We start from the raw sequence: 27,956 nt of genomic DNA, 5'->3' as shown, positions 1-27,956 counted from the left end.
CTGGCAGGAGGGTTGGGGCATCCCGCTAGAGGACTCCTTCCCGCAGGCACCACATCCACCTGGCCCCTGAAAGCTCTGCCCACGCCTGGCACAGAAGCTTAGAGAAACAGTCGCGCTCAGGGAAGGCAAAAATGTGCCTGGCGTCACAGTTTATTGTTTATAAATCATGAAAAGTACAGCCGTTGCTCTGCACAGGCCTCTGCAGGGCAGCAGTGGCACCAGAGGCCTTGCCTGGCCAACCCAAGAGGGACACCCAGCCTTAGCTTGGTCCCCAAGGGAGACTTGGTACTTTGGCATGGGTGCAGGACAGGTAAAGCATGCAAGAGGAGAAGAGGAACATGGGGACATGCGGCTGGGGGTGTGGGGACCCAAATAAATAAAGCAGGATGATCAGATCCCCTCTCCCTCACTGCAGAGGCAGAAGCCTGCTGCCCCCAGGCTGCAGCTCAGTGTGGATAGGGCAGGGAGCTTGGCAAGGCAAAAGGCAGTCTGAGGATCATGCCCAGTGTCATAAGTGCCCTCCCTCCCAGTCAGCCTTGGGGCGCAGGGCAGGGCAGGGCAGGAAGGGGGTCTCTCCATGATTTGGGTAAGATGCCAAGGGCAGGGCATGGGGCAGAGAGTTCATGGGCACAAGGCCTGGCACATCCAGAAAGGTGAGCAGAGGAGAGCCCTGGGCAAGAGGAGGCCCTGGGAGGACACAGACAGAGGGTGTGGGACAGGGCCACGTGGAGGCAGTGTCAGGGAGAAGCTGCTCGGGGAACAGCCCGGTGCCAGGAGGCTTGGGGAGCCAGGGCCCAGTGAGACCCAGGGCTGGAGAAGGCACCTGAGAGGATCAGTCCAATTTGGCAAAGCCCCCGATGGTGACTTTCCTCTCAGGTTTGGTGCCCACAGGCTCCTGGAGCTGCACTGCACCACCCCCAATGAAGCAGAAGGCAGGGCACACAGGCCCAGAGCAGTCCAGGGGGCACTCCAGGAGCCCACGGAAGGACACGGCATCCAGGAAGGAAACCCGGCCCCGCTCATAGTCCAAGCAGATGCCCAGGCGGGGTGGCAGGGGCACTGTGCAGCTGGCTGCTGGGCCATCCCTCCCCGTGAGCCCTGCATTTGCACTTGCTCCGGAGCCCAGCAGGATCTTGCCCATGCCGATGGTCAGGAAAGCAAAGGGCGGCGCCGCCTCCACTGTGGCATCCTCGGCGCCGCTGTCATGCCCACTGTCTGGGTCGTACCTGCAGGAGTGGGCGTTTGGGAGACGCTGGGGGCTGCAGTAAGGAAGAGGGGGTGGGGGCTGGGGGCTGAGAAGCTGGGAGGATGGGTGTTGGGGCAAGAAGCGGAAAGGGCTGATTCTGGGCACTGGGAGAAGGCGTGCTGAAGAGGCAGGCGCGGGCGTAGGGTGGGTGGGGCTCGGGCGGCGGAAAGGGGCGCTGGCAGGAAAGCTGCTGCCCAGAGGTGCGGGAGGAGAGGCCCCTGCAACACAGAGGCAGTGCGGTGCTCAGCAAGATGGGGAGGGATCGAAAATCCTCTCGGGAAGGGAAAGTCGCGCAGAGGAGAGGGTTTGGAGAGGGCGGGGATGTTGGAGGAACGAGGGGTTCAGGATTAAGGCGCAGGAGGTGGTGGGAGCAGGAAGGGATGCCAGAGAGAGTCAGAGGCGGGCTGATGCGGGACGCCAGGGGGACAGGCTGGGGACCGCAGGGCTCTGGAGGGAACTGGGCTTGGGGGAGGCACTTGGAAGAGGTGCGTTGGGGTAGAGTGCTGGGCAGGAAGCGCTCACGGAGAAAAGCCCTGGCGGGAGGGTGCTGAGTGGGATGCGGGGTGAGGGGTTGAAGGAAGAATGTCTGTCGGGGATGCGGGAAGAGTGGTGGGTGACGGAGGTCTTAGGAGTTCTGTGGGCCGAGGAGGTGGGAAGGGGCACAAGGCGGAAAGGGCCGGGGGCCTGGAAGCTGGTGCTCTGGCCCTGCGGACAGATGCAAGCGGCCAGGCTTCCCCCTCTGCCCGCCCTTTCCCCTCGCACGCCGGAATCCGACCCCTCGAAGCCCCTTCTGCTGACTGACATCTCTCCCGGCCCCAGGCCCCTCAGCCTGGCCCTTGCCCCTGCCCCAGCCCCACTGCAGCCAGGCTGGGCCCCTGCAGGCCTGCCCCGCCCCCAGCGCCACCCAGGGCTCCCCGGCCTCCCACAGGGTCCTGACCTGGGGCTGATCACATCGGGGGCGCCCTGGAAGCTTTCCTGGAGCTTGCTCTCCAGCCCAACGCCCACCTTGACCAAGTAGGAGGCAGGGTCTACAGCGCAGGCCCAGTAGCTGCGGCCCTGGGTCACAGCCACGTCACCCAGGACCACGTCCACGCTCAGGTGGCAGCCAGTCAGCAGCCGCTCAGCAGCCAGCAACAGGGGCAGCCCGGGGACGCTCCGCACTGCTCGCTGGTCCTTGCTGATGGCCAGCCGCTCTCGGCTCGCACCCCAGCGGCCATCGAGGAAGAAGTGCAGGACTGGAAGGAGGAGGGGGGTTGAGACAGAAGGACGGACTCTAGGGACAGACCCTGGCACCAGGGGCAGAGGCGTGAGCACAGTTCGGCCACCAGGGGTGGGCAGGGGCCGGAAACCGCGGGGAGGGGCGGGGCACAGGGGGCGGGACAAGGCGGGGGCGGGGGTGGGGAGGGCAGGCGGGGAGGGGCACAGGCCGGCCTGGGGAGGGCTTCGTGGGGCAACGCGCAGAAACCACTGCGCGCACCTGGCTGCCTCACAGAGCTCCCAGCCCCTCTGCGCGGAGGCCCCGCCATCGCACGCTCGACGGGGACATTCCCACCACAGCCTGGCCGTGCCCCGGTCCTCACGCCTTCCCCTGCGCCCAGCCGGACCCCTCATGCCCTTGGCGTGCTGGTTTTGCCCACACCTCAGCCTCAGGCTGTGAACTATCTTCTACAGCCATTTTGCTTATTCCTTTTCTTCTTTACAGAGTGAACCCATGCGCCACAGGTGCTAGCCAAGCACACTCCACTGACCGATATCCTCGGTCCTTTCATAACAATGCTTACCTTTGCTGTCCTTGTTATCGTTACTATGTGGCGCTGGGGCCTTTTCACGGAAATACATCCCCAGCCCTTTCTAAAATGTTTAAGTTCTGAGACAGGGTCTTACTAAGTCATTAAGTGGCTCAGGCTGGGCTTCAGGCTGCCACCCTCCTGCTTTAGACTCCCAGCGTGCTGGCACTACAGACTGATCGCTGCACTCGGCTTACTTTTTCTTTCTTATATAGAGACAGGGTCTCGCGGGTCGCCCAGGCTGGCCTGGAACTTGCCACCCTCCCACCTCAGTCTCCCAAGCAGCTGAGATTACAGGCGGGCACCACCTGCCTGGCTATTTTTGCTAACATTTATTGAGCCCTTACTGTGAGCTGGAAACTGCTGTCTTTGTGTGTATTATCTCACAACAGTTTAATTTTCACGGTAACCATATGATGTATTATTATGCTGCCTGTAGACGTGGACTCTGAGGTTGAGAGAGAGTGTAAAACCTGGCCAGGACACACAGATGCCAAGGGGGAGAGCCGGGGCTGGAACCCAGGCCGCCCGGCCCCAGGGCGTGAATGGCCTCTCCAGAGCCCACCTGGAGCCTGCTGAGCACCCAGCCTGTCCCGGCCCCTCTGCTGGAGCCCCCGTGGCCGCCACACCCGTGCCAGTTGCTCACCGGGCGCTGGGGGCGTGTGCAGGTGAACGTCCTCGCTGTACTCCCCGTAGCCAGCCTTGTTGCAGCCCCGGACTCGCAGCACATACACAGAGCCTGTGTCGGGGTTCTCGAGAAGGGCGCTGGTGCCCCTCACCTCCTCCCGCCGCTGCCAGCGCGTGGGGCCCTGCTGGGCAGGCACGTCTGTGCGCCGGAACTCGACGGTGTAGTGCCAGGCAGGTGGCGAGTGGGGAGGCAGTCGCCAGCACAGGAAGATCTGATCGTAGGCAAAGGTGCGCTGGGTGTCAATGACAGGAGCCTCAGGCACTGTTGGAAGAGACAGCGGGGTCAGTCAGGGCCTGGCCACCGGCCCGGTACGGAGGGCAGGGCAGGCGGGAAAGGGAAAGCAGCGGGGGCCGGGGGGATGAGTGTGGGTGAGGGGCTGGAGGAAGGACCCATCCGGGCGGGCGCTGCGCAGAGTGGGCAGGGCCCGGGGGGGAGTGGGGAGGATGTTGGGCGGGCCAGAGGCCTTGCCCTGCTCCTGCTCTGCCGCTGCCTGCCCCTGCCCTTTCTGAGCCTGTTTCCCTTCAGTCTCCTGGTGTCAGAGCAGATAAGTTCTGGGGGCCCTTGCGGCTTAGTCTATGAGTAGGAGGAGCCCAGGCGAGGCAGCAGAGGCCACTGGAACCCAGGTAAGAGGGCCCTGAGCAGGAAGGAGGGCATGGGGTCAGGAAGGAGGCGCAGAGACAGCAAGACAGCAACCGGGGAGACGGCAGAGGGAGCGCAAGCTCGCCAGTGGGACGGGACGTGAAGGCCAAGGGAGGAGTGGAAGTCCAGGGGCGAGGGTCACAAGGACAAGTCAGAGGGCCAGGCTCAGGCAGAGGCCTGTGGAGGCAAAAGAGAGCCAGGGCAGGGGTGGGCGGGGGGACTAAGAGGTCGGTGAGGGCGGGAGAGAAGGAAGCATGAGTGTGGCTGAGCTGCGGCTGCGTGGGAGTGGGTGGGGGCCCGGCGGGGGGCAGGGCCCCCGGGGCAGGGCTGCTGACTTGCCTGGGGTGCTCCGGAGCAGAGTCCGCGGTGGCCACAGCCTACAAACAAAGAGAGGGAGAAGCAGCGCTGAGCGCAGTAGGATGGTGTGGCAGGGTGGGAGAGGTGGCTGGCCAGGCCAGGCAGAAGGCCGGGAGGCCCCCGGTGGGCACTGCCCCCCGGGCCCGCTGCTGGGGAGAAAGGGAGGGAGGCTCTGCTTGGGCGTGGGCCTGGCCATCTCCTTACCTTGTAGGAAGCTAAGCTCTGTCAGCAGCCTCATCTCGCGCCCCACGTCCAGCTGGCAATGGCGGAAGGAGGAGCTGGCGGCCGGCCGGAAGGTCTGGAGGGCCTCAGTAGCTCGGGCAATCCTGGGGTGGGGGCAGGAAAGGGTCAGGGGCTGCCGTCTGGGCAGCCACCCTTCCCCTTCGCTCTGCCGCGCCTGTCCCTAGAGCCTGGGCCTCTGCTCTGGGTCTCTTCCTCGCCCCGGAGCAGCTAGTATCAGTCTGGCCTCACAGAAGTGCCCAGCCCCGCCCTCTGCCTGGCAGGACCCTAGAGCTGGCCTTAGATGCCGGCTACATGCTCAATGCCCTTGCCTCCCAGGAGCCTGTGCCCTGCACCACTGCCCTCGGTACCTGTTGTGCAGCTGCTTAGCCGCTTGCACAAAGCAAGGCTGGTCTGTTTCCTTCAGCACTTCCTGGGCGTAGCCCACCAGACCCGAGCCATCCAGCAGGCTCTGGTGCTCCTGCAGCTGGGTGCTGAGTCGGGCCAGCCGCTCCTGCTGGCATTCTTCGATGGCCTGGAGCAGTGAGGCCCGCTTCTCTTCCAGCACAGCCCCCAGGCCCCGCACCAGCTGGGACACCTCCTCCTTCGCTTGCTGACCACTCACCTGCTCAGGAGCAACACCCAAAGGATGCGTGGCTCACTCTCTCCCTCTGGAGGGGTGCCTGTGCCAGCCTCCAGGGATACCGCACCCCAGCTAGGACCACAGAGGATCTGGGGAAATCCCACCAGTCCTTTTGGTAGGGCCACAGCACCAGTACTGCCAGACCGGCTCAGCGTCTGGTCGCCCATTTGTTCTAACCTTCCTGGATGCCCATATTAGAATTGCAGGGACAGAGGTCCCTTCCACTTCCCCCTTTTTGACTAGATCTAGGAACCCAAATAATACAGAAAAAAGCATAAATTTTTTGGGGGGGAGGTACTGGGAATCGAACTCGGGACCTTGTGCTTTCAAGGCAGGCACCAGAACCACTGAGCTAAATCCCTGGCCCAAGCATAAATTTTTTAAAAAGCATAAATTTAAAATTAATTTTATGTGTACATGGGAATATTTACAAGAGAGTGAAGTCCAAATAAAATGTTCAAAGAATGATGCTTTTGCTGGGTGTGGTGGCACATCTGTAATCCCAGCACTAGGGAGGCTGAGACTGAAGGATCGCTGTGAGTTTGAGGGCAGCCTGGGCTACACAGCGAGGTCAAGGCCAGTCTAAACTACACAGCGAGAACCTGTCTCAAACAAACAAAAAAACCCCCAAACTAACAAAGGATGATGCTTTTAAACTTCTGAAACAAAGAACAATCCATTTGTTTTTGGGGGGAGGGGGTTGCTGGGGATGAAACCCAGGGGCTTTGGTCTACTCTACCACTGAGCTACATGCCTCATCCCAGAGCAATGCCTCCATGAAGGAGTGACAGGGCAAAGACATCCGGACTACAGTCAGAAATCCAGGGATGTTGCTAAAAGCTAAGTGGGGAGGTACAGAAACTAGTGGAAGATAAGAGTTCCTTCAGTTTGTTTGCTCAGGTTCCAGTGGCACCCTGATTAGAGGGCCGAGGAGTGTGAGAGATATCCCTCTAGGAAGAATCTCTACGGCTTGCTGGTGTGAAAGACACAGGCCAAAACATCCTTTCTGAAGCTACAGTACTTCAAGTGATACCAGCCTGAAACAACCATTACACCAAGTTAGCATATTTTGCCATAACTCCTTCATATTCCTAACCCTGAGTGGCTCACCCAAATAAGAGGTCACCACTGCACTAGTGTCCCCTTCGCCTGGCAGCCTTTTCGTCCACCCCCAAGTCATCTGATCTAATCTGGTGGGAGATGTCCAGGCTCTCACCTCTCCTGGTTCCAGGGTTGTGCATTAACCCTGGAGGGAGATGAGCCGAGGGCACCTGAGCCTCTTCCTGAGCTGTAGCTGTGCACCCCTGGGCACTGTGCCCCTGCTAACCCAGAGCCTCCAGCTCCACACATGTGCACCCCTCACGGCTTCCTGTCACCGGGTCCCCTTCCTGCCCCATTCCAGGCAGGCCCCAGGGCCCACCTCCATGCCCTCCCTCACCTCTGTGTGCCGGACGGTCTCCTCCAGCTCACAGATCTGGGTCTGCACCGTGTCCTGGTTTCCCAGGATGTATGTCAAGCTCTTTGTCAGCTTGTCCTGAGGGGAAGAAAGCAGTGGGGATCATGCTTGGCTCCGCAGATGCCAGCAGTTCAGGGGAGGTGTGAGGTGAGTGTCAGCTGGTGCTGGGCCGAGTGAGAGGGTCCTCACCTTGAGTGCCTGGTAGGCGCTGAGCACTGGTGTGATCTTGTGCCCGCTGTGGGTACGCCGCACCCGGCAGAGCTGGCATACCAGCCGTTGACAGGTCTTGCAGTAATGAGTCACCTCTTCCTTGTGGTCGGGGCACATCAGGCCCTAGGGACATGAAGGACAGTGAGATAGCCAGGGTGCTGACCTACCCCAGGAGCAGTCTGGTGCCCCCCCAAGGGTCAGTGCCCAATGGCCAGGAGATCAGCCGGTGAGGCTCCACAATGCCACCCAGTGGTACACACTGGTACCAAGTCCTTCCCTACAGCCTCGGAGGCAGTGCCCATTCCACCAGCACTGCTCCTCCTCCATCTACCTGGTGGGGATGTGCGGTAATAACAACAGTAGTGATGATAATTAACCTAAGCTTTGTGGTTCATAATTAGCCTTGTCCCTCTTGTTCCCTGCAGGGTGCCCACCACCGAGAGAACAGCATCGTGCTCCTAGGTGCTCACTCACTGTTCATCGAGTGAAGGTATGCAAACCTTGCAGTGCACAGATAAGGCTTTTTAGTGAACAAATGTTAACTCCTGTGATCCTATCAACAGTCCTGCAGGTATGCAGATACTACTGTTCCCTGCAGCAGAAGACAGGGAGGCTCAGAGATCTCAGCGATTTCCCCTTGACTTTGTTGCAGAGAACGGAGCCTGGCAGAGGCATCCTCCGGCTCACCTCCTTTTGGAAGTCCACAGAGCAGGCACCCCACACCCGGCACCATCATGTCCCCCTCCCCAGGCCCTGCAAGAGCTGGCTCACCTTGGGGCGGAAGGAGAGGGTGGGCAGGGTGGGCTCATGCTGAGCCTTCTGTGTGCCCCAGGGGTGGAAGAGCTTGAAGCACTCATTGCAGAAGGTGGCTCGACACTCTGTGCAGCCCTTGGTGGCTTCTAGTGGTGGGGGCTTGCACAACTGGCACAGGATGGCGCCTCCCACGCTCACACTCTGGCGGTACCGCTCCACCACACGCTCTAGGGTCAGGTTCCGGAAGAGCCCGGCCAGGCCCCTCTCCCCCAGCTCCACGTCACCCTGGCAGGCTGGGCAGGGGAACATGACCACCTGGGGGTGCAATGCACCTCGCTTCCGCCCAGGGTACGTTCCGAAGCCTGTGGATGGATCCAGGAGGTAGAGGAAATGGGTTATAGCTGGCTGGGGGTGGTGAAGTCTGTTCAGCTGAAAAATTAGATTTTTACTGGGCCTGAGCTCAGCGCTCACCACAGCCCCGATAAGCAGATCCCAGAAAGATCCCCAGAAAGACACACAGACGACCCTGAGCAGTCTTCGTGAGGGGCAGGCCCGCATTCCCACCCACCCCGGCAGCCCCAGCCCCACCTGACTTCAGCAGCCGGTCCAGGCGATCTGGCTTGGGGAGAGTTCTGCGGGAGAGGCGGGGGCTGCGGGTGGAAGGGGTGGAGGCAGGAGAGGTGGGCTCGGAGCTGGGGTCCCCACCATGGCCTAGGTAGCCCTGTTGGCCCAGCACCTCCCGGGCACAGGCCTGGCACACATTGTGGGTACAGGGCAGCACCAGTGGCTGCTTGTACATCTCTTGACACACTGGGCACAGCAGCTCCTTCTCCATGTTCCTCATGCTGGTCTGTGGAGGGACCAGGAGGCTGGGTCAGAGCCTGGACACCTGGGCAACTCAGCAGGCCCCTTAGCTGGCTAAGACCCAGGTGCCTCAGCAAGGGGCACGCCACGCTGCCCGCCGTTCGTTTCTCAGGTACCCTCCTCGCCCGGGTTCACACACCTTCCCGCTCTCCTCTCTGTCCCTGGCCTCTGGGCCCCAGCGCTAAAGGTCCACAGCGGTGGGCGCCCCTCCCCCACACTCCGCCCCGGGAGCCGGGCAGCCCGCACCTGTCGCCCCCTCGGTCTCTGGGCCGACGCCCCGGTTTAGTCTCAAGGACGCCGCGCACTGGGAGACCCTCTCAAGCACTCCCTGCAAACCCGCCTCTCCGAGGCCCAGCGCCGTTGCTGGCTCTCCAGCCTCCTGCTGCGGCCCAGGTCTGCAGCCGCCCAGCCTCCAGCCTCCATCCTGCATCCTCCATCCTCCACTTCCCCATCCATCTCCTTCAGTGCCCGGTTCCAACTCATGTCCTTTCGCCCCCTACTCTCCGGCCCTCCTGCCCCTTCTTCCAGCGTAACCCCTTCCCCAAGCTGGGGATGGGGGGTGGAAAAAGCGCCCCGCCTTCTGGTCCCCTCCCCACCGGAAGTAACCCCCCCCTTCGGGGGCCGGGGTCCTCAGGCTGCGTCCCACCCCCGCGCCTCACCTTGGTCCCTCTCCTCGCAGCCATCCCGGTCAGGGGCGCAGCTGACACAAAGGAGGGAGGGACGGGAGGGAGGGAGAAGGAAGCGGCGGGGGGAGCAGGGTTGGCACCGCCCCTGGGAGAGCCGGGCACGGGTTGCTATGACAACCGCTGGCTCGGCAGCAGCCCTGAGTGGGGGTGTGGTGGGGTGGGGTCTCGAGGAGGGGCGCAAATTGGGACTGCACCCCGGGGCGGCTCCCTCCTCGCCCCCCCGCCAGACCTGTTTTCTCGGAACAGATCCAAACTCACCTGCCCTTTCCCTGGCAGAGCTCCTTTCCCCTGAAGCCCCAGCCCTGGGGCGCTGATGGCTGCACCCCAGCCACCCGCTCGCCCGGGTAGCTGCTCGCAGCTCGCACCCAGCCAGCGGCGCTCACTTCCTCCTGGCCCGGGGCTCCCCTCGGTTCCCTGCGCCGCGACCCTCGCCAGCACAGTTTACACCCAGCACCTTCCCCATCCCTACCTGTCCGAGGTCCCGCTGGCCCCGGACGCCCTGCGCCCCCTTCCCCGGGACCCCACTTAACTCACACTGATGCGGACCAGGGCATCCATGATGGAAGTGAAGGTCTGCATATCCTCACCCTCCGCCATGGCCCTGCCCGCCGCCCCCGGTGCCCGGTCCCGGCTGCGGCTGCGAGCCCCGGGCTCCACGCAGGAGCGGTGGGGGTGAGGTGAGCCGCCACTGCGCATGCCCAGTCCCAGCTTGAGCGGCGCCCGTCGGGCAGGGCCGGGAGACCGCGCTCCCCACGTGGTCCCGAGGCTCTAGAAAGGCGGGCGGGGGCTGGGTAGCTGCAAAGGTATCCGAGGGGGAGCCGTTTCTTCTATTAGGATTCTCCCCCGGCCCCAAATCTTAACCACATAAAGCGAAGGCTGGTTTCACGGGAGGATGAGCGTCAGGTGGGGAGCGCTGCGTGTTGGGTTGGGCAAGAGTCCACGGGAGACTTAAAGCGACGAGCATAGGGCAGGGAAGTTTGAGGGACGTGCACTGCAGATGGCAGAGGCGGGCTCGAGGCGACAGGCCATGGCCCAGTGACGACCCACGGGCAGCCGCACTGAGAAGTCCGGGAAGGCTCGGGACCTGGGCGGTGGCCCGGGGATGCTCCCAGACGCAGTACTTCCTCCGCGCCGGGAGAGGGCGCTGCGGCCAGGTGCGGGAGCTGGAAGAGGACGAGGCGGAGGGCCGCGAGTCGGCCCGCGCAGGACGCGACGCACGCGCACAGCGACCGCGCCGGGTTCGGCTCCCCTTTTTTGGAGAGAGCCCCTGACGTCCCACTGGCGGGGCACCATGGGTAACGGGACCCCTGGACCCCCGGGCCGGGCTGGCTGGGTCCGAGTCGGAGCGGTCAGCTTTCCCCGCTCTCCCAGCAAGGCTGACGTGTCCTGGGCTTCAGGGAGCCGGCATGTCCACGAAACGGGAGAAATCGGGGTGTCGGGGCGGGGTGTTCCGGGGTCCCCGCGGGCTGTGCGGAGCTGGGTTGTGGCTGCGGACCCAGGAGGGCTTGTAAGCGGTCGGCCTGCCGAGCTCCGGGACCGGCCAGACCGGCCTGGGCCTCGCGGGATGCCCTAGGCTGACCCCGTCCCTTGTCTTTTGCCTGCCAGTGGTGGGCACTGGCACCTCGCTGGCGCTGTCCTCCCTCTTGTCCCTGCTGCTATTCGCCGGGATGCAGATGTACAGCCGCCAGCTGGCCTCCACCGAGTGGCTCACCATCCAGGGGGGCCTGCTGGGCTCCGGCCTCTTCGTGTTCTCTCTCACCGTATCCTCCCTGTGCTGGCAGGGGGAGGAGTGCTGGAAGGGAGGAAGGGCAATGTAGGGTAGCCCTTCCCCACACCCCGACGCCCTTGCACGCCCTCCTTAACTCCGCTTCCCAGGCCTTCAATAATCTGGAGAACCTGGTCTTTGGCAAAGGATTCCAAGCAAAGATCTTCCCTGAGAGTAAGTGAAAATTGGGGGTTGGCTCTTTGAACCTTCTCTTTAACCTCTCCCAAACGTGATACAGTATGGAATTTCCAGGTGCTTAGGTGGTAAAAGTTGCTAAGGAGAGCGGGTGCGGTGGCGGGTCCCTGTAATCTCAGCACTCAGGAGGCTGAGGCAGGAAGATCACTGTGAGTTCGAGGCCAGCCTGGACGCCATAGTGGGTTCAAGGCCAGCCCAGCTACATAGTGAGACTCTCTCTCAAAAAATAAAAGTTGCTAAGGAGAAGAATGTTTACCAGAACAGTCTGAAGGCAGATGATGCTTTTGGATCCAGCGTCTTACCTAGCTCCTGGCACCAGAGGGAAAGAGAAGCCTTTTGGAGCAGGAAACCCTGCTGCCTTCTGTCCAGCTGCCTGGGAAGGTTTCAGGAGAACAAGCAAGTTTGGGCTGATGCTTGGCGCCCACCTTCGGGAGCTGTTCTTTGTCCTCACCCCAAAAAGCAGCAGGGCCAAGTTCATTGAAGGGTTTCAGTAGAGACTGAACTAATACCAGCGCATTCTGTTTATTTGAATGGATTGTGCAGAGCCTGAATATTAGATAGGCCACGTTTTTATGGCAGCAGAAAACCTGACCAAATTATAATAATTGTTAGATTATTCTCTGTTTGGAATAATCCTTGTTTAGTTACTTGTATAATTGGGAATTGATGATTTAATTACTTATGGAGAATTAAGTTTATAAAGCAAATTAGGCATCGAGACCAGATCACCTAAGGAATGCCACATGCTCAAAAATTGACAGCAGATGCCCTTAGCCTGTGAAACCTTCACATGGTAAACAGAGATCTTTCTGCCCTTGTTCCCCTGCCCTCTTCTATATCTTGTTCTCTCCACCCAGCCCAAGTTCAAGCTTCCAGAGCCCCTTCTATCCAGCAGTCCCCAGATCTCTGTAGATTTTGTTTCTATATGAACCACCATCATTTATATATATATATATGTGTATATACATACATATATATATATATATATATATATATATATATTATTTTTTTTTTTTTTTGTACTGGGGATCAAACTCGGAACCTTGCACTTGTGAGGCAGGTGGCAGAACCACTGAGCTAAATCCCCAGCCCCTTGTTTTGTTTTCTGAGACAAGGTCTCACTATGTAGTTCAGGCTGGTGTTGAACTATGTAGCCCTGGAACTCATGGCAATCCTCCTGCCTCAGCTTCCCAAGTGCTGGGATTATAGGCGTGTGCCACCACGTCTGGCATCATATACTTCTGGAAGAAACTTGTTGGGAGTCAGAGCTCATGTCCCTCATTGCCTTTTCTGCCCTTCTACCTTCTCATCATCACCAGATGATCTTCTTTTTCTTGAGACAGGGTCTTGTTATATAGTTCAGGCTGACCTCCTGCCTCAGCCTCCTGAGTCCCGAGATTATAGGCATGTGCCAACAAGCCTGGCTCATTATGAGATGATTCTCTTCCAGATGTGCTAATATCCTTTCTTGCCTCCATAAATGGGTATATCCAGACACCCGGCATCCAGGAAGGCCCTCAACTTATGTCACTATCACTGGTCAGCAATTCACTAAATCAGTTCTCACTGGCTGGCTTCTGTTGGAAAGGCCCTCTTTCCTAGATGGGAGTAAGCCTTGCTCCTCAGGGTCCGTATTGCTTTTTCTTTTTTCTTTTCATGGGAGACAAACTAGTAAAGTTTAGGGCAGAGCTGGTAAAAAGCATAGCTCTCCTACTGCCACATCCTGAGCATTATCTAGGCCACCTGAACTCTTCCTGCTGTTGTGCCATACCCTTCCCATCTGCCTCCCCAAGAAATGTGAGGGCCCCAGATTTCTCCCAGGCTCTGTGTACTAGTGGCTGGTATCCCATCAGACCGCCACGTGACTGTTCCTATCCCTTCTTGCCTCCCCAGTTCTCCTGTGCCTCCTGCTGGCTCTCTTTGCATCTGGCCTCATCCACCGAGTGTGTGTAACCACCTGGTAGGTGCCTGACAGCTGGGTAAGGGGTGTGTCGCATCACCTGGTCTTTTGGCACCAGACCCTACTGTAATGGTGCTACCCTTCCCCTGCCCTGTACCCCTGCTTCTGTTCTCCTTCCTTTGCCCTTCCCTGTTTTCCCAAACCATTTTTCCCGGTATTCTTTCCATGAAGCTAGCATCTGTCCTGGCTGTAGGCTGGCAGCACACCCACTGAGGCTCTGATCTTTCTGTCTTCACTCTGCAGCTTCATCTTCTCCATGGTTGGCCTGTACTACATCAACAAGATCTCTTCTACTCTGTACCAGGCAACGGCTCCGGTCCTCGCGCCAGCCAAGGTCTCAGGCAAGGGCAAGAAAAGGAACTGACTGGATGTCCAATAAAGTCGATTCTTTGTACTTCTGTGGGCTGTGACATGTGGTAGGTCTCATCTGTGAAGGCTGCTGGATGTGCAGAATGTTACACAGATGGGCACCCACTTTTCTCAGGCCTTGGGGATGGGGAGACTTCCCTTCCTCGAAGGGGCATTGTGCTGAATATTTATGGAGTGCTGTCAGCGCCAGGTACTTTGCCAGGAACTGGAGTGGGATATATTTGTGTGAGAGTCTCCTCATGGAAGAAAAGGTTATGAATGATCTGCAGTCTTGACCTTTGGGGCCAAGGGTTATGCTACAGTGATCTTGGGACAAACGAGGAAGAGGAGAGGCCCTTGGCCCTGTGCTGTGCCATGGGGTCCCAGGCAAGGCTCTTTGGCTCCCCACCCTGAGTAAAGGGCTCCCTGCCCCTTCTGCAAGTGCACAAGGCTGTCTCCCTGTCCCAGCGTGAACATGTCTGTGTTCACGGACTCCCCAGGTACACCATCACTGGCCCAGACTCTCTGTTCAGGTACTGTCATTTCCGCCTCTGTCACAGCCAACACATTCATTTTGGCTTGTTTCTCAAGACAGGGTCTCAGTCTGTAGTGTAGGCTGGGCTGGAACTCACTATGGAGCCCAGGCTGGCTTGGAACTCTCGGTGATCCTCCTGCTGTTGCAGAATTCTAAAAAGGACGAGATCCCCAAATGGGAATTGGGAGATTTACTGGTGCACCTTGACTCAGCTGGACTTTCTGTCTAAAAGACTGAGCGCCAGACAAGGACATGTGTTTGGCTTTTATACATTTTCTAAAAAGGGGTGGTGCCTGTAGTGACAAGCTGGCGGGGAGGCAAGCGAGGTCACAAACAAAAAGCAGGCTAGTCAGGTCTCACACGAGGACGGTTTTGTTCTTGTGAATCCAGTGAGAACAGGGCATCATGAACCTTGTTCACAGGACATAGTTGCCAGTCTCATCTATCTTTGAGGGCAAATGGCTCCTTGAAGGTTGCAAAGACTTCATTTACAGGAATGTAACTGGCCTCTTAGCGTGGGGCAGGGTCAGCCCTGGCGGAAGTCAGCTTTCTGCAAGAATCTGGCTGTTTACCTTTTCTGTAGCAGAGCAGAGATCAACAGCCACAGGGGGAGAGTGGAGAGCTACAAAGAGCTAGGAGACTTTTTTATTTTTATTTTTTGGTACCGGGGATTGAACTTGGGTCCTTGCGCTTGCGAGGCAGGTGGCAGAACCACTGAGCTAAATCCCTGGCCCCAGGAGACTTTTTTAAAGAAAAAATTGATTTTTTAAATTCTACTTTACTGCCTCAGCCTTCTGAGTGCTGGGATTACACCCCCAGCTTCACAGGCAGCACACTAAGAACTTCCCACATTTTAGCAAAGTGTATAAATGACAGGAGCAAGGGTACTAACCTCTGCGCCAGCCTTGATGGAAGTGAAGTGGGTGGCTATCGGGTCCTGTCCTGACTGCTCTGTCATGAGAAGCAGCTCTCGCCTGTCCTTTGGAGCACCAGGCACTGCCTCTCCTGATGGGTGGGGTGTGCCCCTGTCTTGTCAGCTTTGCCTGATAATAGGCAGTAGACTGGTGGGTTGGTTGAAAAACCTGCCCTTCTACCCTTCCAAAACAAAATCTGGTACAAGGGAGCTGCTAAGTTAGGGAAGAGGACCCAGGGAAGATGGAGAAGGGAGTCAAAGGAATTCTGCTCATCGGTTAGAGACCGCTGTACTCGTCTAACTCCCATTGGTGGCCCTTCCATTCCTGGCTAAGGAGGGAGCGCTAGGCAGTTCACCCCAAGCGCCTCCAGAGGGCGATGTGAGCCCAGGTCTCCGGAGAATAGCAACACCTTGCCTCGTGAGGGACCTTGAGGATCGGAGCAGGGTTGCTGCTGGGTCCGGGTGTGGGAGGTGCCCAGAGGCCTCCCGAAGCAGCCTTGCCCTCGGCGGCGCAGTGCAGGCAGAGCGGCTGGAGGGCAGAGGCTCCCCGGGAAGATGGCAGCTGGCCAGTGAGGCTGCTGGAGGTGGACAGTGGCCGCGTGTGGGACTGTGAGAGGGGAGGTTGTCTACAGCGGGCCTAGGGCCTACGGGGAGGCCCTACTGGGGGCTCTTACGGTCCAACCTCGACTTTCTCCTAACCCGGAGGAGACCAGTGGGCAGAGGGCCTGATCCAGTCCAGGGCAGGGGCAGAAAAAGCCACCTTGAGTGCCCTGGGCCTTCATAAGAGTGCGGTCTGGGCGGGCGGGCAGCCACATCACCTTCGTGCTAGGAGAGGGCGGGGAGGACCCCGAGAGCAGGCACAGGGCAGTGCCCCCATTCTGTAGGACCGGGCAGCAGGCGGCCCGGGAATAATGAGCCCTTTCTCCGGACGGCTGCATTTATGAGGCAGGATGGCGCCGGGTGCAGCCCTCCTCCTCCTATCTCTGTGGTCCCTATTGCAGGCTGCTGCACCTGACCCGCCAATTAACCCTGGCCAGGGGATCCCGGCCACCTAACCCCCATTATTAAGTGAGGGGTGTGAGGACACTGGCTTCCGGACATGGCCAGGGTGAGAGGGCCAGAGCTCTAACCTGTTGGCCCCTGGGCTCCCGGGGCTCTGGTCCACCCCGGGTAAGAGGCCTCGGGGATAGAGTGGCATCTCTGCCCCAGAGCACAGAGGGAAGCCAGATGTTTCCTCCAGCTCCCTCACACGTGGCCCCGACACCCGGCGGCAGTTCCGGAAGCAAGAGTAAATAGTGGGGGCGGGGCTGGCGGGGAGGCCGCTCAGCTCCTGGCCCCGAGGTGAGGCGCTGCCACCCTCCAGCCCGGTAGTGCAAAAGTGAGCCGAGGGCAAGCAGGCTCCCTGGGCCAGACAGGGCTGACTCGGCACCAGCAGGGGCTGCCTGGCTTTGGACGAGCTAGCAGGTCAGGGCGGGCACTGGGGCACCCAGGGCAGGCAGAGGGGGAGTCCGCGCCAGGCCTTGGCTGCAGCCCTTTCCGGCCCCTATTGTCCTTGGTGAGAACAGGACGCCATCCCGTTCCCACTGCTCGGCCCCCCCAGTTCTGCTCCCCAGGGGCTCGGGAAGGATGTTGGGAAACGAGAGAGCCAGAGACCCTGAGAGACAGAGATGCTGAGAGACCCAGAGACAGACGCAAAGGGGAAAGTTTCAGTCCAAAGCCCTGCTGAAACTCGTTGTGCACAGAGCCGGCCCTAGGCGCTGTGGGAACCCCTGAAAGAATGGGGGGCGGAGGCTGCCCTGCCCCAGGCACAGACCTCCTGGACTTGGGGCCCCAACAGGGCTGCCACCTAAGCAAACCACACCTGAACCCCAGGGCAGGCCTGCAGGCCTTAATCGGCCCCTTCAGGTACTTTCCTCCTCCTCCCGGTGAACGGTGAACGGCAAGTTCGGGAGGAGGACAGGGACCCCGACAAGATCAGGTTCCCAAATCCCATGGCCCAGCCAAGAAGTAGCACTGTAAATACTATTTCTTGGATCCTGGCAGAGGCAGAGAGAGAAGCCCCCTACTTGGTCAAAGAGTCAGGTACTGCATCACCTGGAGTGAAAGAGAGCAAACTGCTATTGACCTGGCTACCACCAGGAGCACAGTACAAAGCTCTCTGTGGGCTCTGAGAGGCAGCCTTGCCTAGCTTGGCAGCAGTGGGCCTGGGCAGGAAACTCCTACGCACCTGGGCTCACTGACTGCTCCCGGAGAGACAGGCCTTCTGCAAGCTGGAGAGAGGTCCGGGGCCCTACTGTCTGTGGAGGAGGTTCCATGTGCACTGCAAAACGGAGAGCTATCCCAGCCACTCAGGAGGCTGAGGCAGGAGGCTGTAAAATTCAACCCCAGTCTGGGCAACTTAGTTGTCTCAAAATAAAAAATAAAAAAGGTACAGGTTGAGCCTGGCATGGTGGTGCACACCTGTAACCCGAGCACTCTTAGAGGGAGGCCAAGGCAGGAGAGTTACAAGTTGGAGCCCAGCCTGGGCAATTTGTTTATTTAGGTACCAGGAACCAAACTCAGAGCCTCATGCTTGCCAGGCAGGTCCTGTGCTGCTGAGCTACATCCCTGGCCTCAGCCTGGGCAATTTAGAGACTTAGTGAGACCCTGTTTTAAAAAATAAAAAGGGCTGGGAATTAGCTCACTACAGAGGCCCTGAGTTCAATTCCTAGTACCATTAAATGAACAAATAATAATTTTTATTTTTTGATACCGGGGATCGAATTCGGGTCCTTGCACTTGCACAGCAGGCGGCAGAACCACGGAGCTAAATCTCCAGCCCCAAATTAATACTTTTTAACACAAAGTTACAATACAATGTAATTATGCTATTCACAAGCTGGGTGTGACAACACCCTAGTACTCAGGAGGCTGAGTCAGGAGGATTGCTAGGAGTTTGAGACCAGCTTGGGTTACATAGCAAGACCTTGTCTCAAGAAACCAAAAACAAAAATAATTATGGCATTCACAAAAATCATAATAGGATCTGTAGAAGTTTTTCCACCACAGAGAACCGTATGTTCTATTTTATCGCTTAAAGGCCTATGATAATGGGCATATCAGATTCACTGTGCTATTCTACTTTTATACATACTTTAAAATTTCATAATAAAAGTTAAGTCTTCTTTCTGTTTTATCAGAGTAACACTGTGACTGTAATCATAGGTGGAGATAACACCACCAGAAACCTAAATCTGAGGCCCTGTGTGGCAATAAAGCTGGAACCAAATGGCCCTGTTGGCTGGTGAGGAGCTTTGCTCTGAGAAGCCCTCTCACCTCAGAGAAGACAGAAAAGAAGGGCTGGGAAGCCCCCTCTGCGTGAGGCCGAGGCTATGCTACCGGGGATGCTGGATGGCGGGATTCCTGTCCACACTGCCTGCATCCTGCAGAAAAGAGCATCACCATCCTCTTTTCTGAGTCAACGGTTGTTCTGAGGGCTGATCTCAGGCTGTTCCAGGGATTTCTGAGCCTGAGGTGCGTGTGTGTCTGTGTCAGAGGGCCCGAGGTGCGTGGATACTGTTTTAGGATATAGGAAAGCACCCCAGGGCCCCCACTCCTGCGAGCCCTGAGCCTCCAGCCAGTTTCCAGCCTCTGTGATGGAGGCCCAGTTATAACTCAAGAATTTCAAGTTTCCGGACAGTGCGTAGGACATGAGAATGAGTTGCTTCTCAGGATCACAGAGCCCCAAGTTCTGGTTTTGGCTCTGACACCTACCAGGTTGAGTGAGCTCTCTATCTGCACCCCAAACTACCTGCCTGTAGAATGGGGATAATAATACCTAAGTCAAACTGTGCTAACAAGGGATTCAAATAAACAGCAGTGTGGGAGAGCCTAGGATGGTACTTGACCTAACAGACTTTCTTTTCTATGTCATGACAGCTTTATATTTTCTTTTCTTCTCCTTCCTTTTTTTTGGGTAGTCCAGGCTGGCCTCACACTCAAAGTGATCCTCCTGCTTCAACCTTTCAGGTGCTGGGATTACAGGTGTGTGCCACCACACCCAGTTTGTAAATGTTTTGCTTTTTAAGATTTTTTTTATTTTGCTTTAAAAATTTTTTTAATAATTTTTTTTCAGCACCGCAGATTGAACGCAGGACCTGCAGCACCACTGAGCTACATTCCCGGCCCAGTTTATAAATGTTATTCTCACCTAAAATTACCTTCACAGGGTTGGGGATGTAGCTCAGTGGTACAGCACTTGCCTAGTACCCTCGGTTAGAGGCCCAGCACCACCAACAAAAAAGTAGATTGGTGCCAGGCATTTAGCTCAGAGGTTTCGCCGCCTGCTAGGCATGAGCAAGGACCCAACTTCGATCCCCAGTACAAAAAAAAAAAAAAAAAGTAGATTGGTAAAACACACTGGCCTCCAGAGTGTGGGTGGGTTACCCAGCTAGTTAAAATTCTGCACAGAACACAAGACTGATCCCTTCCCTCCCATCCGAGCAAGAGCGTTTGCATGGAATACTGGCTCTTCTCGGGTCTCCGGTTGGCCCACCGTTCAATTTTGGACTTGCCAGCTTCCATAATTGCTCAGCCAGGTCCTCACAACCGATCAGCGCCCCTCCCCATCGGCTGTTTCCCTGGAGAGCAGCTTCTGGAACCTTCCATCTCGCCTCGCCTCGCCTCCCCTCGCCTCACACTCAGCCTCAGCCTCTGCGCAGAGCCAGCGGCTGCGAGGTCCTCGGCGTCGCCAGCGCTGACTTCTGGCCTCTGAGCGCCCGCCAGAACCGACGCCCCGCTGCGAGGCCGGGCCCTGAAGCCCCCCCCCCCCCGTCTGTCCCCCCCCCCCACGTCTTCCTGCGCCGGCCTCGCCCAGGAGCTGGCGTGGATGCCGAAGAGCACGTGCGCGGCGGCGAGGGCGACTCGAGCCGGGGAACCCTCCCCGGCCCCCCAGGGCCGCCTGCGCCCAGCCGAGGGCTCCCGCCAGCCGGCGGTTGGCGGGGCGCCGCGCGCTCCTCCTCCCCAGGGGCTCAGGCGCCTGCCATCTGTGCGGTCCTCACCACGAGGCTGCGCCTCCTCTGCCACCACGCTCGCTTCAGCTCCTGCCTTTCGGTTGCTTCCAATACAAAGCTACTTGGTTCTTGATGCAGAAATACAGACGAACACACATGAGTTCCTGCTACACAACGTGTTTCTCTGGAGAGCCCCGACTTACGCACTACCCGCTCTCTTCCTGGAACGCAATGGGCAAAAAGAAGGAAGGGTTATAGGGACGTTCGCGAGACGCTCGCTGCTCCTGTTCGGCAGCCCCTGCGCAGACAGCCACGCAGCCCTCCTCCGCACTGGTGCCCGCAGAGGGTCCCTTCCCCGCAGACCTTCAGACCGTGGTGTATCGAGAACACCTTCTCACGCCAGCCCTTTACCTTTCTTCCTAGCACTTCTCACTACTTGACATTAAAATATTTATGTTTCTTGTCTGTCTCCTACCGCAACCACTATAGAGATTCATCGAAGGCAGGGAATTCATCTATTTTGTTCTCTAGGATACTGCCTAATGTACACCGGTCTTCAATACATCGTTTTTCGGTGCTGGGGCTAGAACCTAGTGCCTAGTGCATCGAGGGCAAATGCTCTACCACTGAGCTACACACCCAACCCAGATGTGTTTTTATTATATTACTATTAATTTTCTCAGGACAGAGTCTTGCTATATTGTCCAGGCTGACTCAGCTTCCTGAGCCATAGGTGCGTGCCACTGCACCCAGCTAATAAATATTTATTGAAAGAAGGAAAACCGAGAACTCCATTAGCAACACACCGGTTACACTTTGAGCTCTTTGCTGAAACTTAGCTTCTACCCTGTGTCAACTCCAACTTGCTGAAACTCCAGAATGAGCCAGATGCTCCCTCAGCTGTCCGGGCCTCGTTCTCTGTCCCTCCTCTCCCCAGGTCATCTTTTCTGATCGTGATCTCCTCTAAGCTGCCTCCACTAGCCACCCTGACTCACCCAGCCCCTTCTCCAATCAGCCGGACAATCCCTGAGCTACCATTTCCCTTAAAGCCTGTCTGTAATTTTCCAAGAGTGTATTTTTGCTGATTACATGTGTGTCTGCCCTGTTGCCCTATGAAACTGTGGGTGCCCCGAAGGCTGAGATGAACTCAACACTACCTGACCCCTGGAGCGGTTGTCTTCAAGGACAGAGTAGTCACCTTGGCACCTGCTGGCACAGATACAGGCACACACAGAGGCCATGGGGTGGGAGCCCTCACCCCAACACAAAGGCTTCCAGAGTGTCTTTAATGACTCAGCCCTGGCTAGCTATCCCAGCCTCATCTCCCGCCAACCCCACCCCCCACCCTGACCTGAAGCAGTCTTCGCCTCGGAGGCAGCCGCAAGGATTACTCACGGTGAACTTCCATGCCTCACTGGCTTCGTTCAGCCTGCTCCCTGGCCTTTCTTATCCCTGCACCTGAACAGCTTACTCATCTTTCCAGACGCAGCGTGGGTTTCTGGGCCTCCGGGAGGCCTCCCCAGACAGTCCAGCCCTTCCTCCCAGGTGTTCTGTTAGACTCTGCATATTCCTCTGCCCTCAGGGCCTTGGAAAGTGGGCTTTTCAGATTTGGAATTTGTCTCCTCTGAAACCAAAGCTACCAAAACAGACAATGCCCACAAATGGGAGCTTACCCATCTGCAGAGGTTAACTTACCTCCCATGGTTTGTGAATGGTGCAGGGAGGCAGTGGGAAGGCCGTGCTGTGTCCTGAGCCTGAGATGTAGCTAATGATCCTTGTTCATCACCAGAGCAGCGAAGAAGTGCTCATTGTGTGCCTCCCAAGCACCACCCTTTGTCTCAAACACCCTCCTTACACTGTCTTAACCTCTTTTTCATTTATTTTTTTGGTACTGGGGATCGAACTCGGGACCTTGCGCTTGCGAGACAGGCACCAGAACCACTGAGCTAAATCCCCAGCCCAAAAGTCTTTTTTTTTTTCCAAAAGTCTTTATTAAAAATGAGCTGGGCAACTAATTTCCAGCTTTTGTTCTGTTTTATTGACTTGGCATTGTTTTTTCTCCCGGTACCAAGAACTCCAGACTTTGTGCTTGACAGGCAGGCGTGGCACCGCTGAGCTATATCCCCGGCCCAGTTTTTTGGTTTTTGTTTTTTGATACCGGGGATGGAACTTGGGTCCTTGGGCTTGCGCAGCAGGTGGCAAAACCACTGAGCTAAATCCCCGGCTGTTTTTTGGTTTTTAAGACAGGGTCTTGCTAAGTTGCCCAGGATGCCTTCCTGCCTCAGCTTCCTGAATAGTTGAGATTACAGGCACTTGCCACCAAAGTACTGGGATTATAGGTGAAGCACTGACTGCCAGGCATAATAATTACAGTACTTGGGAGGCTGAGGCAGGAGGATTGCCAGGAGTTCTAGGCCAGCCTGAACTACATAGTGAGACCCTATCTCAAAAAAACAAAAAGAAAAAAAGAGCCTGTCCCTGTGACAATGTATATATGTAAACTCTCTGTGGTTAGAAACAATTATACTAGCCACAGACCAACTAGACCTGGATGCACCCAACACTGGAAATTTATGCTACAGCTGAGGTCCTTCTTCTTGGACAGACACAGGTGACATAAAAAAGAAGTGGGGCTTTTGCTGCTGGGCTGAGCCTTCCTGGGGGTCTTCCCTGTAGCGTGTAGTCAGTATGTGCAGCCCCTACTCTACGGAAAGGGCTGCTTGAGACTTTGGGATCTGCCTGGGCTCACGTGCTGTGCCTCTGGATGAGGTGAAACTACTGATGATGTAGCCTTGTAGAGAAGCAGTTAGGTTTTATGAACGGGGCGTATAAATAGCAAAGGACCTGAAGGCAGGGCCATGTGTATGTGCCCCAAATTCCAGTTCACAGTGGCTTTCCTGACAATACATCTTGAAAGTCATGTGTGCATGTATATGCATACGTATGCTGGTCCCTACCTCTCAACCAGGCCCTTTCTGTTTCCTAGTAAGGCCCAGCAACAACAGTTTGTGAGAAACCAAGATTCTTTTTTTTTTTTTAATTCTTTTATTGGTACATTTTAGGTATACAATACATTTACATTTCTCACTGGGTGCTTATACCTGTACATGATGTATCTTGGTTCTTATTTTTTCCCCATTACCTGTGCGCCCTTCACCCCCTCCACCTTTCCCTATTTACACAGATTTCGTTTCCATTTTTTCTTTCTCATAATTTTTCCATTCCCTTCTTTTCTTTCCCCTTCCCCTCCCGCCAACCCTCCACCTTTGGACCTTTTCCTATTTCAAATTATCAATTATTCATTTTAATCATTTTAATCCTTATTTACACTTTCAGTTTCTCACAGTAGAGAAACTATTCCGTATTTACACATGGGTGTCCTATTTATTTCACTTAAGAGGATGGCCTCAATATGCATCCATTTAGCTATAAATGTCTCTAGTTTCTCATTCTTTATGGCTGAGTAGTACTCCATTTTATTAAAAAAAAAAATCCACATCTTCTTTATCCAGTTTCCAGTTGATGGGCACTTGGGCTGTTTCCAAGCTTTAGCTATTACAAACTGTGCCGCTATAAACATGGGTGCACATATATCGCTGTGGTGTGATTCTTTTAATTCTTTGGGGAAGATTCCCAGCAGGGGATAGCTGGGTCAAATGGAACCTCTAGTCCTAGTTCTTTGAGGTATCTCCATACTGATTTCCACAGTGGTTGTACCAGTCTGCACTCCCACCAACAATGGAGAAGGGTTCCTTTCTCCCCACACCCCCGCCAGCATTTGTTATTGGTTGATTTCTTGATAGCAGCCATTCTTTCTGGGGTGAGGTGGAATCTCAGTGTTGTTTTCATGTGCATCTTTCAGATGACCAGTGATGTTGAACATTTTTTCATATATTTATTTGCTGCTTTTACTTCTTTGTCTGAGAAATGTCTGTTCATTTCAGATGCCCATTTTTGAATTGGGTCTTTGAATTTGGGGTATCTGATTTTTTCAATTCTTTATATATTGTAGATAGTAGACCTTTGTCTGAGGTACAGCTGCTAAAATTTTTTTCCCACATTGTAGGTTGTCTCTTAGCTCTGTTGGTGGTTTCTCTTGCAGTGCAGAAGCTTTTTGTTTTGTTTTGTTTTGTTTGGTACCGGGGATTGAACTCGGGTCCTTGTGCTTGCACAGTAGGCAGTGAAACCACTGAGCTAAATCCCCGGCCCAGTACAGAAGCTTTTTAATAAGATAAGATCCCAGTTGTTGATTCTTTTTTTTTTTGGTACCAGGGATGGAACTCAGGTCCTTGTGCTTGCGAGGCAGGCAGCAGAACCACTGAGCTAAATCCCCAGCCCCCAGCTGTTGATTCTTTGTGCTAGTTCCCGTGCTACTGAGGTTTTGTTCATAAAGTCTTTTCCTATGCTAATGTCTTCAAGAGTTCTACCTAACTTATCTTCCAGCAAGTTTAGTGTTTCTGTCTTAATATTTAGATCTTTAATCCACTTCGATCTTAGTTTAGTGCATGGTGATAGGTATGGGTCTAGTTTTAATCTTTGGCAGGTTGAAATCCAGTTTTTCCAACACCATTTATTAAAGAGGCTATCTTTCCTCCAATGAGGGTGGCTGGCTCCTTTGTCAAGGATAAGGTGGCTGAGTATGTCTGGAGTTGTTTCTGCATCTTCTAATCTATTCCACTGATCCTCAGGTCTGTTTCTTTGTCAGTACCATGCTGTTTTTATCACAGTAGCTTTGTAGTATAGTTTCAAGTTAGGGATTGTGATACCCCCTGACATGTCTCTGTTGCCTAGAATTGCTTTTGCTATTCTAGGTCTCTTCTGGTTCCAAATGAATTTTTGGATTGTTTTCTCTAGTTCTGTGAAGTATATTGTTGGAATTTCAATCGGCATTGCATTAAATGTATATAGCAGGTTTGGAAGTATGGCCATTTTCACTATATTGGTTCCTTCCACCCAGGAACAAGGGATGTCTTTCCATGTTCTTATATCCTCCTTGATCTCCTTTTTCAGAGTGCTGTAGTTTTCAGTGTAGAGGTCTTTTGCTTCCTTTATTAGGTTGATTCCTAGATATTTCATTTTTTTGGATGCTATTGTAAAAGGAATTATTTCCTGAATTTCTCTCTCAGTGAGTCTGCTATTTGTGTATACGAAGGCTATTAAAACCAAGATTCTTTCCAAGCCTTTTTCAGTCTCCTGACTAGGGGCTGAGTGAGGCTCGGGCCCTGGGAAAACAAGATGGGAGAACTGAGGAATGTGCAGGAGTCCTGCTGCCTGCTTGGCCTAGGGATGTCCCTAGGCCCTGTCACAGCACCAAAGCTTCTCTACAAAAGTAGTATCTGATACCTGGGATTTGACTCAGCTGTACCGCCTGCCTGGCAAGCATGAGGTCCCGAGTTCGATCCCTGGTACCAAAAAAACCAAAAGCAGTATTTGAGATACAGGAGAGGTGCATGTGAGTGCATCTTGCAGGTCCTGGCCAGAAACAAGGGCTACCCAAGAGGAGAGGGTTGGGTAGACAGCAAGGGGCTGGTCCCCCAAGGGGGCAGGGTTTGCCTGCTGAGAGTCTTCCTGAGCGCAGGGGTGGGGGGACCTCCCAGCCCAGGAGCTTCCGGAAGTCTGGCGGTGCTGCTGTGTGGAGCTGCCTGGTCGCCTTCCCCAGGACACTCCGCGTACACCACAGTCCACTCACCCGCTGTGGGACTGCCTAGCTTTTCTTGCTGCAGAGCCACCAACCACGGGTGTCAAAGTCCTTTTCTTGTCAACACCTTCTTGCTTTAGGTATCACAAGAGGATCCCACAGGCTTCACGGTTTATTCCATCTGTAGAATCACAATAGGTAATACTCTTCTTTCTGAAGTCGATGGAAGCTAGACACCAGTGCACTCCGTGAGTGGGCACCAGAAAAATGTAGCGGAAAATACAACCACTTTCTTTGCCCAATGCTTGACTGCCTGACAACCAGCTTGCTGTATTTATTTATTTAGAGATAGGGTCTCGGTATGTAGTTCAGGCTGACCTTGAAATTGTTATGTAGCCCAGGCTGGCCTTGAACTCGAAGCAACTCTCCTGCCTCAGCCTCCTGAGTGCTGGTAGGCATGTGCCTCCACACCTGGCCAACCAGCTATTTTTAACTTAGTGAACAAAAAGACATTAAATACATGTGCACTTGCCAGTCCTTTCTCTCTCTTTTTAAAAATAAATTTTATTTTATCCCCTTCCTCCTCTTAAGTCCTCTCTCCTCCTGGAATCCTTTCTCTTTACTTTGCTCATTAGCATATTCATGTAGAAAGTGGTGATTTCATCATGGAGCCAATTCAGATGGTTTAGAGTTGGAATATTTTTGTGTGTAGTGGTCAAGTGGACTGCTTCACTGGAAACTGCATCTTGGTTCCCATTATGAAATAAATAAATTCTTTCTTTCTTTCTTTCTCCATTTCCTGTCTAACTTCAGGAAATTCACCTTCTCTATCAGTTAATTTATGACGTTTTTGTTTCTTGGGCAATTGTGGACAAGGACCTCCTCTGATTGAATCATGGTCTGAATGTTCTTGTTCCTGCAATCTCTAGTTTTAATGCTACTGCTTTCTGCCCCTCAATCTGGCACAAGTTCCCCCCTGCTTGAGAATCATAAACACTCATTAATTCTTTGATCTACAGCTCTGCCTGGAAGAAAGTAGGACTGAAAGTTGGAGTCTGAATATCTTTCACGTTGACTAAATTCACACCATCTGATCCTTCAGATCGTGTACTTCATGCTAGTAAATTATCTGGCTGATGTGGAAGAGGTGGTGATGATAGGGTTAAAGGCAAAGATCATAATCTTTGGATCCAAATGCAACATCTGGTGCATATGATGACAGGGAATATGCACTGTGGGACAGCTGTTCCTGGGTAGTTAAAATGCTGGCCAATCCAGAGGATGAAGTATCAGAGCCAATGATACAAGATGGACAAATTTTGATTTTTTTTTTTTTTGGCAAGTTCTCACTATGTAGTTCAGGCTGGCTATGAATTCACTATGGAGCCCAGGCTAACCTCAAATTCATAGGGATCCTCCTGCCTCAGCCTCCTGAGTGCTGAGACAAAATACCTGACACCCAAAGTTAAAGGAGGAATGGTTTATTTCAGCTCACAGTGTGTAGAGGTTTCAGCCCATAGTTGCCTGCATCCAAGGTAGAGTGGCATGGCAGGGGCCATCACAGAGGAGAAACAGCACATGTCAAGCAGGTCAGAGACACTGAAGCAGCAGGCAAGCAAGCAAGCTGGTGAGCAGCAGCAGCAACAGGAATGAAACAGCAAAAGCTGCCTTTATAGTCTATCCAGCATGTCAGGCCATTGATTGGTCCACCCATACACAGGGTGGGACACCCTTAACCCCAACATCATATCCTTAATCCCACTATTACACACCCTAGATGCAGCCACCTCCAAAAAGCCCCACCTATGAGTGCATGAGGCTTGGGAGGAACATCTAGAAACAAGCCGTAACATTCTGCCCCTGCCCCAGAAAGACTCATGCACATCCCTTTATGCAAAACACATTTAGTCCATCTCCAAGAGTTGCCAAAGTCCTAGCAGTTTCAGCACTGCTGAGAAGGGCCAGGGATGGAGCTCAGTGGCACTGCTCGTGCCTGGCAAGGGCAGGGTCCTGGATTCAATGCCCCAGTACCACAAAAAAAGAAAGAAAGAAAAAAAAGGAAG

At 55.0% G+C, this 27,956-nt stretch overlaps 2 protein-coding genes, 1 long non-coding RNA gene and 1 pseudogene across 9 annotated transcripts; 2 read left to right on the top strand and 2 right to left on the bottom strand.

Annotated features, from left to right (window-relative positions):
* Window positions 1-121: 121 nt before the first annotated feature.
* Window positions 122-10,244, bottom strand: Trim46 (tripartite motif containing 46). 4 transcript variants are annotated; one of them, XM_004871291.4, is made up of 10 exons: window positions 10,083-10,244; window positions 8,587-8,848; window positions 8,017-8,360; window positions 7,225-7,368; window positions 7,018-7,113; window positions 5,308-5,561; window positions 4,922-5,043; window positions 3,680-3,982; window positions 2,184-2,481; window positions 122-1,226 (listed from the first exon to the last, which is right to left on the bottom strand). In XM_004871291.4, exons 1-10 carry the CDS (start codon window positions 10,242-10,244, stop codon window positions 833-835), a joined length of 2,379 nt encoding a protein of 792 aa, XP_004871348.1. In that variant the 3' UTR covers window positions 122-832. The 4 variants fall into 4 exon arrangements, with proteins under 4 accessions (XP_004871348.1, XP_012923483.1, XP_087059483.1 ...); XM_013068029.3 differs by lacking the exon at window positions 10,083-10,244 and adding an exon at window positions 9,522-9,711; XM_087203357.1 differs by lacking the exon at window positions 2,184-2,481 and having other exon boundaries at window positions 969-1,226.
* On the top strand, window positions 4,129-8,022 carry LOC147820813 (uncharacterized). 4 transcript variants are annotated; one of them, XR_015448128.1, is made up of 4 exons: window positions 4,129-4,344; window positions 4,929-5,694; window positions 7,671-7,735; window positions 7,898-8,022. It is a non-coding gene; the product is annotated as an uncharacterized LOC147820813 (long non-coding RNA). The 4 variants fall into 4 exon arrangements; XR_015448126.1 differs by having other exon boundaries at window positions 4,929-6,637; XR_015448125.1 differs by having other exon boundaries at window positions 4,929-6,637; window positions 7,671-8,022.
* A 406-nt stretch (window positions 10,245-10,650) lies between the features above and the next one.
* Krtcap2 (keratinocyte associated protein 2) lies at window positions 10,651-13,862 on the top strand. The gene is made up of 5 exons (XM_004871287.4): window positions 10,651-10,843; window positions 11,154-11,308; window positions 11,424-11,487; window positions 13,402-13,468; window positions 13,712-13,862. Exons 1-5 carry the CDS (start codon window positions 10,651-10,653, stop codon window positions 13,830-13,832), a joined length of 600 nt encoding a protein of 199 aa, XP_004871344.1. The 3' UTR covers window positions 13,833-13,862.
* An 8,756-nt stretch (window positions 13,863-22,618) lies between these two features.
* LOC101702767 (sentrin-specific protease 1 pseudogene) lies at window positions 22,619-27,268 on the bottom strand (annotated as a pseudogene).
* Between the last annotated feature and the right edge of the window lie 688 nt (window positions 27,269-27,956).

Source organism: Heterocephalus glaber, unplaced genomic scaffold (assembly GCF_053883595.1).
Source record: "Heterocephalus glaber isolate CG9 unplaced genomic scaffold, H.glaber_assembly_v1.0 deba00001795, whole genome shotgun sequence".
In the NCBI taxonomy this organism is placed as follows: domain Eukaryota; kingdom Metazoa; phylum Chordata; class Mammalia; order Rodentia; family Bathyergidae; genus Heterocephalus; species Heterocephalus glaber.
The sequence above is the reverse complement of the archived record's forward strand: the minus strand, read 5'-3'. Positions and strand labels throughout refer to the sequence as shown.

What these genes read in the sequence shown, in the direction of transcription:
- Trim46 (XM_004871291.4), bottom strand. Translation starts at nt 10,244, where the DNA reads ATGCGCAGTGGCGGCTCACCTCACCCCCACCGCTCCTGCGTGGAGCCC. An exon ending in GGACCGGCTGCTGAAGTCAG is followed by an intron (nt 8,361 to 8,586) that starts GTGGGGCTGGGG and finishes ATCCATCCACAG; the next exon opens with GCTTCGGAACGTACCCTGGG. An exon ending in CCCGATGTGATCAGCCCCAG is followed by an intron (nt 1,227 to 2,183) that starts GTCAGGACCCTG and finishes CCACTCCTGCAG; the next exon opens with GTACGACCCAGACAGTGGGC.
- Krtcap2 (XM_004871287.4), top strand. Translation starts at nt 10,651, where the DNA reads ATGCTCCCAGACGCAGTACTTCCTCCGCGCCGGGAGAGGGCGCTGCGG. An exon ending in CCACTGGCGGGGCACCATGG is followed by an intron (nt 10,844 to 11,153) that starts GTAACGGGACCC and finishes TTTGCCTGCCAG; the next exon opens with TGGTGGGCACTGGCACCTCG. An exon ending in AGCAAAGATCTTCCCTGAGA is followed by an intron (nt 11,488 to 13,401) that starts GTAAGTGAAAAT and finishes TTGCCTCCCCAG; the next exon opens with TTCTCCTGTGCCTCCTGCTG.